This window comes from Lampetra planeri, chromosome 51 (genome assembly GCF_965212315.1).
Source record: "Lampetra planeri chromosome 51, kcLamPlan1.2.h2, whole genome shotgun sequence".
Classification (NCBI taxonomy): domain Eukaryota; kingdom Metazoa; phylum Chordata; class Hyperoartia; order Petromyzontiformes; family Petromyzontidae; genus Lampetra; species Lampetra planeri.
The window spans coordinates 6,120,891-6,131,967 of NC_136157.1; the positions used below are offsets into that span (position 1 = coordinate 6,120,891).

The window sequence follows — 11,077 nt, forward strand, 5'->3', positions numbered from 1 at the left end:
GGGGATCTTTATCTTTGTGTGTCTCTCTCTCTCTCCCCGTGGTCGCGTGGATTTTTCTCCGGGTCCTCCGGTTTTTCCCCTCCGCATTTAGAATCGACATCGCGAGTCTAGAAAGTAGTTGGATGCTGCTGTAAATGCCCACGTGATTGAGCCACTTGGTTGAGCTATAATTTGTGATAGACATTACCTGGTTAAATAAAAAAAAGTGTTTAACGTGTTTTTTTTTGATAGATTGGTTTTAGTTTTGTATGTCTGGCTGACTAACGTGTCTCTGTCTCTCTCTCTCTCTGTCGTGTCTCTTTGTCTGTGCCTGCTTTGTTGTGACCAGTTCACGACACCTACACGATATGGTGAGAAGCGAGATGGAGTGGATGGGCAAGTCGACTTGAAATGCTCTCAACAAACAACCAACAACCAACAACAACAACAACAACAAAAACTGACCACGCAAAATTACAATCGATTCTAATATTTTATTTTGTGAACACTCAAACCCCCCCCTCCCCCCTCCCCCATCCCCTTGAATATTGATGGATTATCGATAAATGTTTTCCTCCAATGACAAAAAAACTCACACACACACACACACACTTTATAACACATGATAACAACACACACAATAGTACAACACGTTTAACGCGTGCATATAAACACGCGTGCACACATGCCGGATTAACGGGGGGGGGGGGGTTGACGGATCGGAACGAGATGGGTATATTTGGGAACGAAATGATGAATGAGTTTAAAAAAATATCAATCCCGTGTCTCTCTCTCCGTCAGTATCGACACTTAACCACACGCAGACAAAGACAAAGCAACCAGCGGCCCCGGTATAGCCTTGGGGAGGTTGGGGGGGGGGGCAAGTGCTGTTAGCGAGTAGCACCAATGAACAAGCAAGGTCGATGAGTGACATCTGCCCGTCCCCTCCCGCAATTACCACGCCCGACCGCCTTTGTATCCCCACCCGGCACTACACAGCAAGTGGTAGTCGTGTTTTAAGGCTGAGTGGATCGAATCGGGCAGGGAAGCCTCAAATGTATTCGATGCTCAGTTATAGGGTAAGGGGGAGGGATGGGGGGGGGGGGGCAGAGGGGGGCGGGGTGGGTGGGGGGGGCCGTGGGGGAAGGGGTTAAGCTGGGTTCGTCTTGGAGCGCGGTGCGCTAACCGGAGCGCCACCACTCCCCACCAAACGCACGCACACGCGCGCATCGCTTTCATTAAGGCAAGTTAATATCAAGAGTAATAAAGTGAATATAAGACTACGTTGTTGTAAGGGTTATTTATAAAAATGCCATTCTTTTAAATAAAAAAAAAATACAAACCACACAAAATATAAATATGTTCATTTTCGTTCATCATTGAAAATTGTTGCTATTAAAATAATATTAATAATTATAATTGACTGATTTGTGAATAGATTGTTAAACTATGTAAGCATGTCCGTTTCAGGCAATTGCTTATATATTAAAAAAAATACGATGCGTTTATATGTGTGTGTGTATACACTGTCTCTTAATGTCTATACAAAACGAAATGATATAAATACGTAAATACATGAATAAAATAAGTTACTAGATCAGTGTAGATTTTTTTCCTGATATAATTTTTTTTTTGTTTTGGAAAGCTTAGTTAAAATAAAGTTGTATAAACAATTATCATCGTCATTATGATCGGCAAAGTCATCGCGATCATCAGCAGCAGCATCATCATCAGCAGCAGCAAAATGTACATACTCGAACTAATGGCTTTGATTTAAATGATTTAAAGAAATTAAGACCTCCTTTGAATTCAATGAATAAAATTTGTGGATAGAGTGAACTTCTTGAGTGAGGCTGCATTCCAATGTTCCGAGTGTGTGGGTGAGTGCGGGAAGACAAAGGCGGCCGTTTCGTGGTGCTGGCCACCCACCCCATCGTGTGCCACAGTGCCGGCCTGGGTGAGTTGGTGGGTGGGTGAGTTGGTGAGTGGGTGAGTTGGTGAGTTGGTGGGTGGGTGAGTTGGTGAGTGGGTGGGTGGGTGAGTGTTGGTGGGTGGGTGAGTTGGTGGGTGGGTGAGTTGGTGAGTGAGTTGGTGGGTGGGTGAATGTGTTGTTGCGGGGTGAGTTGGTGAGTGGGTGAGTTGGTGGGTGGGTGAGTGTGTTGTTACGGGGTGAGTTGGTGAGTGGGTGGGTGAGTCGTTGGGTGAGTGTCATGTTGCGGCCTGAAGTGGGGTGAGTTGGTGAGTTGGTGGGTGGGTGAGTTTGTGGGTGGGTGAGTTGGTGAGTTGGTGGGTGGGTGAGTTGGTGAGTGGGTGAGTTAGTGGGTGGGTGAGTTGGTGAGTAGGTGGGTGGGTGAGTTGGTGAGTGGGTGAGTTGGTGGGTGGGTGAGTTGGTGAGTGGGTGAGTTGGTGGGTGGGTGAGTTGGTGGGTGGGTGAGTTGATGGGTGGGTGAGTTGGTGGGTGGGTGAGTTGGTGAGTGGGTGAGTTGGTGAGTTGATTGGTGGGTGGGTGAGTTGGTGGGTGGGTGAGTTGGTGAGTGGGTGGGTGGGTGAGTGTTGTTGGGTGGGTGAGTTAGTGGGTGGGTGAGTTGGTGGGTGGGTGAGTTGGTGAGTGGGTGGGTGGGTGAGTTGGTGAGTGGGTGGGTGGGTGAGTTGGTGGGTGGGTAAGTTGGTGGGTGGGTGAGTTGGTGAGTGGGTGGGTGGATGAGTGTTGTTGGGTGGGTGAGTTGGTGGGTGGGTGAGTTGGTGGGTGGGTGAGTTGGTGGGTGGGTGAGTTGGTGGGTGGGTGAGTTGGTGGGTGAGTTGGTGAGTGGGTTAGTGGGTGAGTTGGTGAGTTGGTGAGTGGGTGTGTTGGTGGGTGGGTGAGTTGGTGAGTGGGTGAGTTGGTGAGTTGGTGGGTGGGTGAGTGGGTGAGTTGATGAGTTGGTGAGTTGGTGAGTTGGTGAGTTGGTGGGTGGGTGAGTTGGTGAGTGGGTGAGTTGGTGGGTGGGTGAGTTGGTGAGTGGGTGAGTTGGTGAGTGGGTGAGTTGGTGGATGGGTGAGTTGGTGAGTGCGTGAGTTGGTGAGTGGGTGGGTGAGTGTTGTTGTGTGGGTGAGTTGGTGGGTGGGTGAGTTGGTGAGTTGGTGAGTGGGTGGGTGAGTGTTGTTGGGTGGGTGAGTTGGTGGGTGGGTGAGTTGGTGAGTGGGTGAGTTGGTGGGTTGGTGAGTTGGTGAGTTGGTGAGTGGGTGGGTGAGTTGGTGAGTTGGTGAGTGGGTGGGTGAGTGTTGTTGGGTGGGTGAGTTGGTGGGTGGGTGAGTTGGTGAGTGGGTGGGTTGGTGAGTTGGTGAGTTGGTGAGTGGGTGGGTGAGTTGGTGAGTTGGTGAGTTGGTGAGTGGGTGGGTGAGTGTTGTTGGGTGGGTGAGTTGGTGGGTGGGTGAGTTGGTGAGTTGGTGAGTGGGTGGGTGAGTTGGTGAGTTGGTGAGTGGGGAGCGGTGGCGCAGCGCGATCTACGCGCTGTGCTACGAACCCGGCGACCCGAGTTCGATTCCCGCTCACGGCCAACACCCAGTGACGATTATCTGAACCGGTCCTGGGCATCCCCTACGTCGACTGAGCCTCAAATTAGCTCCTGGTGCGCTTGTAAACGTCGTCACTGGGGAGACAAAGGCGGCCGGGCCTGGTGCGTGTCGTATCGGCCTTCACAGGTGCTCGCCAACAGCACTTGCCCCAACAATCTGTCCAGGCTATACGGGGAATCTTTGTCTTTGGGTGAGTGTGTGTTGTTATGACGTGCACTGTTGCGTCAACCAGTTTGGGACCACACGCTGCGTTTGGCAGACTTTACGTGAACAAAAAAACAACAATGAATAGGGTGACGTTTCATGCAACGAGCCTTTGTCAAGGCATGTGGGGAGGACAGAGAGGCAGAGCGAGTTTCCGCGGCTTTTTTAAAAGCATTGCGTGATTAGAAATTACGTTCGTTCCAAAGTTGATGAAAACTAAAATAGTGGAGAACGTTTTAGCCATCCCATCAGCCGCGCGGCCATTGGGAGGAGGTCATCATTTCAGCAGCGTTGATTCAAGACGAGCCGACAATCTGGAATGCCTTCAACACCCGGTGTCTCATCAGCAGTGCCAGGCTTTGCTGGAATCAATGATGGTGAAAATGCCAAATCTTACAGGCAGGAACTGGTTTCGAGACCCAGTGTCTCATCAGCAGTGCCAGGCTTTTGCTGGAATCAATGATGGTGAAAATGCCAAATCTTACACGCAATAGCGGGTTTCGAGACTCAGTGTGTCATCAGCAGTGGCAGGCTTTTGCTGGAATCATTGATGGAGAAACTACCAAATCTTACAGGCAGGAGCGGGTTTCGAGACTCAGTTTCTCATCAGCAGTGCCAGGCTTTTGCTGGAATCATTGATGGAGAAAATGCCAAATCTTACAGGCAGGAACTGGTTTCGAGACTCAGTTTCTCATCAGCAGTGCCAGGCTTTTGCTGGAATCATTGATGGAGAAAATGCCAACTCTTACAGGCAGGAGCGGGTTTCGAGACTCAGTTTCTCATCAGCAGTGCCAGGCTTTTGCTGGAATCATTGATGGAGAAAATGCCAAATCTTACAGGCAGGAGCGGGTTTCGAGACTCAGTTTCTCATCAGCAGTGCCAAGCTATGCTCGAATCAGCGCCGGTTGTTGCTGTTACAGTAGTTTGCGCGAACTCTGTGCTTGAGTAGGAAACTAATCGTGTGTGCACCCAGCCTGGCACAATCGCTGCGATGACGTCACCACAACTGGGTGAAAAATAACAGCTGTTGTCGTGGGTGTGTGGGGAGCGGTGGTGCAGCGGTTAGCGCTACGCTGCGCTACGAACCTGGCGACCCGAGTTCGATTCCCGCTCACGGCCAACACCGGTGACGATTATCTGAACCGGTCCTGGGCCTCCCCTAGGTCGACTCAGCCTCAAGTGAGTACCTGGTGCGATGTGCAAACATCGCCACTAGGGAGACAAATGCGGCCGGGCGTGGTGTTGGCCACCCACCCCCTCGTGTGCCGTGCCGGCCTTCATAGGTGCTCGCTAACAGCACTTGCCCCTACAGTCTGTTAAGGCTACACGGGTGATCTTTTTTTTGTAAGCGAAGAGCGGTGGCGCAGCGGTTAGCGCACTGCGCCGAGAACCCGGCCACGAGCGCGATTCGATTCCCACTCACGGCCACAACCAGTGACGACGATTCAACCTGAACCGGTCCTGGGGCTCCCCTAGGTCGACTCAGCCTCCAAATTAGTGTCAAACATCGGCCAAGGGGAGGAAGACAAAGGCGGCCGGGCGTGGTTCTGACCATCGTAGGTGAGCACTTGCCCCAATCAGTATGTTGAAGGCTGTACGGGGTGTGTGTGGTGGGGGGTGGGGTGGTCTTTGTCTGTGTGTGTGTATCTGCGTGTGTGTTTATTCCCCGTGTGTTTTCCTAGCTACCTGGGCTCACACCTGTTGCATCTCTCTTCTCTCCTCTCTCTCCTAGCCTGTGGCAGTGTCTGTCTGTACGTGCCAGGCGTTTGATCTGATCTGCCGTCCTACGTTCGTGTATCTGTGTGTGTATGTCTGTGTCTCTGGGTCTATGTGTCTGTCCGTCTGGCTAAGTCTGTGTGCGCATGTTTGTCTGTGTGTCTGTCTGTCGATTTGCTCGTGTCTCTGGGTCTATGCCTGTTTGTCCGTTTGGCTCTGTCTGTGTGGGCATGTTTGTCTGTGTGTCTGTCTGTCTGTCTATTTGCTCGTGTTTCTGAGTCTATGCCTGTCTGTGTGCGTCTTGTCTGACTGTGTGTCTGTGTGTGTACGGCGTGTGTCTGTCTGTATCTGTCCCGTCTGTCTATGCGGCAGTGTGGCTGTTAGTGCCACGCTGCGCTACGAACCTGGCGACCCGAGTTCGATTCCCGCTCACGGCCAACACCGGTGACGATTATCTGAACCGGTCCTGGGCCTCCCCTAGGTCGACTCAGCCTCAAATGAGTACCTAGTGGGGTGTGTAAACATCGCCTACCGGGGAGACAAAGGCATAGGGCTACACGGGAGATGCCACGTGCTCTCCGCATCGATGTTTAAGAAGTGCTTGCCCGACAGCCCAACATTACTGTGTGCACTTACAACCAGGCGACAGATGAACAGTTAGGCCACATTTATGGACTAAAGGACGTCTCGAGTGCTAGGCCTCGAGAAGGTAAGGTAATTGTAACCTTTGTACCGGGTAAAAGGGTAAAGGTAAAGGGTAAATGTGTCGACATGCCAAGGGGTAAGGGTAAAAAGGTAGGCTCGTTGCTTTTTAAATCCTTTATATTAAGTTAACTTGCTTGCTTGTTTAGGACCGTGCAAATCTTTCGGTCGTTTTTTAACCCACTTCCCGTGATCCAATCGAGCTGACATTTTGCACACAGACTCGTTGTGCGTGACAATTGATTTTCGTGAAAACATTTTTCCAAAATGTTACACTTCTTAGGAACAAAAAATTATATTTAATTACCAATTGCTTAATGGTGGCAGGCAATCATCTGACCCATAGGTGGCAGCCATCTCAAGCCAGAGGACGAGAGGACTCTAGCCGCCACGCATATAAAGGATTTATAGTGAAAAACTTTGTTTTTACGGGTTAATTTTTTTACCTTTTACCTTACCTGCTAAAGGGTAAAAGGTAGGGTAGAGTGATTGTATTGTGGTAAGGTAAAAGGTAGGCTAGTAGTTTTTACACTTTTACCTTACCTTGCCGAAGCCTAGTTTCGACTACAACTCCCATGACAGCAGAGCGTACGACAGCACCTTCGTTTTCATAGGCGTTGAAATTCAATCGTGCCAAGTTGTGAAACGAAACCCGTGTTGTCTCGTGCGTGCGTCTCGCGTGTTGGGCTGGCGGCACAAACAGATCTGGTGGTGGAAGGAAAGAAACGCGCCACCTCGCCTAATCGGAGTCTTTATGGAAGATATAAAATTTCGCCGTCGTTTATTTAAACGTGAGACACGCACAGTGACACGCACGAAACACAGCGACAAAGATTCACCGTGTAGCCCCTAACAGACTGTTGGGGCAAGTGCTGTTAGCGAGCACCTGGGTGGCTACACGAAGACAAAGGTCTCCCGAGTAGCCCCTAACAGACTGTTGGGCCAAGTGCTGTTATTGAACACCTGTGAAGGCCGGAATGGCACACGAGTTGGGGGGGGCGGGGTTGACCACACACACACTGAGTCACACACGCTGACACGCGCAAACAAAGATAAAGACCCCCCATATAGCCTTAACAGACTGTAAGGGCAAGTGCTGTTAGCGAGCACCTATGAAGGCCGCAACGGTATACGAGGGGGTGGGTGGCCAGCACCACGCCCGACCGCCTTTGTCTCCCTAGTGGCGATATTTACACACCGAACCAGGTACTCATTTGAGGCTGAGTCGACCTAGGGGAGGCCCAGGACCGGTTCAGATAATCGTCACTGGTGTTGGCCGTGAGCGGGAATCGAACTCGGGTCGCCGGTTTCATAGCGCAGCGCGCTAACCGCTACACTACCGCTCCCCCCCATTCTTACACACATACAGACACACACACACGTTGACACGCACACAACAACAACAACAACCGCCATTCGCCACTAAGTGGCGGTGACGTCACCACGACGCTTGTGCCAGGCCATGTGCACCCTGAGGCCACGTGAAGTGTCGAACGCCCGCTGGCAGGAGGTCACGGGGCAGACCCAGGTGCCACGGGTCGACTGACCGAGATGACCGAGATGACTGGCTGATGCACCACCTGTGCCCCCTACTGTGCCAACTTGCTGTGCTTTAGCCACCCGGCGCTCCGCTCGTTGTTGTGAGCGTCGCTCCTCCGCCCTCCGTTGTTGTTGGAGGGCGACTGCCTCCAACTGCCCAGTAGCGTCCTTCACGAGCCTCCTCCACTGAGGCCGATCTTGACACCGCTGGTACCAGTCATCGGCAAGTCCACTCAGCTCCACGTCCTCCTGTACCACATCACTCCATCTCTTCTCTAGCCCGTGCCGCGCCCGTTTAGCCCCCTCGATCCGGCCGAACAAAAGCTGTTTAGGCATGCGGTGGCTGGGCATGCGGGCTACATGACCCAGCCAACGCAGCCTTGCCTGCCGGAGGAGCTCACTGATGGGACTTTGCCCAGATCTTTCAAGGACTTGTGAGCTCCTCACACAATCCAGCCTGGTTAAACCCATGATGGATCGTAGGCAGGCCAGCCTAAATGTTTCCAACCGGCGAAGATGCTCCACTAGGGGGGTCCACGTTTCGCAAGCGTAGAGAAGGGAGGGAATGACCGTGGCCGAGAAGACCTGAAGCTTCGTGCGGAGCGACAGACCAGGTAGCTTCCACACAGCGTTACGCAACCGATGAAAAGATATTGTCGCTCGACTGATTCGGAGTGAGACTTCTGCTGATAAACTGGAGCCGGTCATAAGCACACTGCCCAGGTATGGGAAACTCTCCACTCTCTCCACAACTGCCCCATCACCGATTGAGAGTTGTGGGGGTGGAGTGCCCGATGGTACAAAATACCCAGGCAGGTGCTTAGTTTTGGTGGGGCTGATGGTAAGGCCCCACCTCTTAGTGGCACGCTCCAGTCTCAGCAGCAGCGTCTCCAACTCCTCTTCAGAATGAGCTGCTATTACCAAATCATCGGCATACATAACATTGGTGACCAATAGGGAGCCATCCCTTGATCGCACCCGGGCGTCGATCAGCCTCCCATTATATCTGTACCAAATGGTAATTCCCCCGGTACAGCTATTGAAGGCTTCACGAACTACGCAGTCGAAATAGATGTTAAATAATGTGGGAGCCAGAGGACATCCCTGTCGCACCCCAAGGTGTACAGGCAAAGGCTCCGACTCCCGGCCACGTAGTTTTACCCGGGCCCGCTCACCATCATGAAGGTCCTTAATGATCGTGAGCAGAGGGTCAGGGACTCCGAAAGTACGAAGAACAACCCAGAGCCCAGTCCTACTGATGGTATCATAGGCCTTGACCAGGTCAATAAAGCAGAGATGTAGGTCTTTTTGGAATTCCCTACACCTCTGCTGTAGCAGACGGACAGAAAATATGGCATCTGTGCAGGACCGACCTTTCCTGAAACCGCATTGGGGCTCCGCAAGCCTCTCCTCAGCGTGCCTAGCAAGGCGATGTTGAATAATCCTTGCCAGGACCTTTCCCGGCACACTGAGGAGTGAGATGCCCCTGTAGTTGTTACAGTCGGTACGGTCCCCCTTCTTAAAGAGGGGGACCACCAGGGCATCCTTCCAGTCCTGCGGAACCCGTCCAGTGGTCCAGACTGTTGTTATGATGTCATATAGGGCAGTCTGTGCACAAACGCCACCCTCCCTCAGCATTTCGCTTGGGAGATCATCTCTGCCCGGTGCCTTCCCTGGTCTCAGACTCCGGATCGCCCTCAGTACTTCCTCAACAGCTGGTACCTCAGCCAGCCACTCACAGGGGGTGACCTCTTCCAATATTTGAGGCACCGCAGCCTCAGCAGAGTTATCCCCACTTTGTGCCATGATGTTTTCCTGGCTGAGAGATTTTCCCTCCCCCAGGACCTCACACACACCCTGACACACACACACACTGACACACACACCCTGACACACACACACACGCTGACACACACACACACCCTGACACACACACGCACTTGACACACACACACACGCTGACACACACACACACACGCTTGACACACGCACACACACACACACTGACACACTCACACTTGACACACACACACACCCTGACACACGCACACACGCACATGATGACACACGCACACACACACGCACACACTTGACACACACACACACGCTGACACACGCACACACACACACACTGACACACACACACTGACGCACACACACACACTCTGACACGCACACGCGCTGACACGCACACACACTGACACACACACACACACACACACTGACACACACACACTTGCTGACACACACACACACTCACACACTCACACACACTCTGACACGCACACGCGCTGACACGCACACACACTGACACACACACACTGACACACACACACACACGCTGACACACACACACACACTCTGACACGCACACGCGCTGACACGCACACACACTGACACACACACACACACGCTGACACATACACACACACTCTGACACGCACACGCGCTGACACGCACACACACTGACACACACACACACACTGACACACACACACGCTGACACACACACACACACACGCTTGACACGCACACACTCTGACACGCGCTCCGCCGCTATTAGCGCTAACGTTCTCGTTAGTGAAACGTGTCCCCCCCCTACCCCCCGAGGCTAGGCGAGGTATTCTCTGGGGCTCTGCGGGCTACTTGGTTCACGGGAATCGAGGCGTGACCGTGCGTTCGTGCGGAGGGGAGGGAGGAGCGGTGGCGCAGCGGTTAGCGCTACGCTGCGAACTCGTTCGGGCGATCCCCAGTTCGATTCCCGGCTCGCGGCAACCGACAGCGCTGGACCTGGGACTCTCACCTAGGTTGACTCGGACTGAAATGAGTAACCTGGTGCTGGTTTTTGGAGTAAACATCTTCGCTGGGGAGACAAAGGCGGTCGGGCGTGGTGCTGGCCACCCACCCCTGTCGTTCTTCATAGGTGCTCGCTAACAGCACTTGCCACGAACAGCCTGTGAAGGCTGTACGGGGGATCTTTGACTTTGTTTTGTTCGGGGGGGGGGTGGGGGTGGGTGGGGGGGAGCGGTGGCGCAGCGGTTAGCGCTACGCTGCGCATCGAAACCCGTTCGAGCGACCCGAGTTCGATTCCAGTTCATCAGTCCACCAATACCGCTGACGATTATCTGAACCGGACGTGGGCCTCACCTGGGACCCAGTAAACATCGCCACTGGGGAGACAAAGGCGGTCGTGTCGTAGTGCTATTCGCTCACAGCACTTGCCCCAGGCACGCGTCGGAGGCTATACGGGGCATCTTCGTCAATGCGTGTTCAGAATAAGGAATACTGCGCCGAATACATTCCACACCTTAATGTTTTAACCATGCAATCAGCCCCTGCATCTCAAATTAAGCGAAGCACCGTGACACTGACTAAGTAAAGA

General features: G+C 52.7%; 1 protein-coding gene across 1 annotated transcript in view; it reads left to right on the plus strand.

Moving 5' to 3' along the window:
* The window catches only part of LOC144734561 (uncharacterized), a 31,325-nt gene extending 30,885 nt beyond the window's left edge, over positions 1-440 (plus strand). The window contains exon 2 of the mRNA XM_078616807.1: positions 329-440. Within this exon, the coding sequence (XP_078472933.1) occupies positions 329-354 (26 nt within the window). The 3' untranslated portion in view covers positions 355-440. The remainder of the gene's footprint in view (positions 1-328) is intronic.
* Positions 441-11,077: the final 10,637 nt, after the last annotated feature.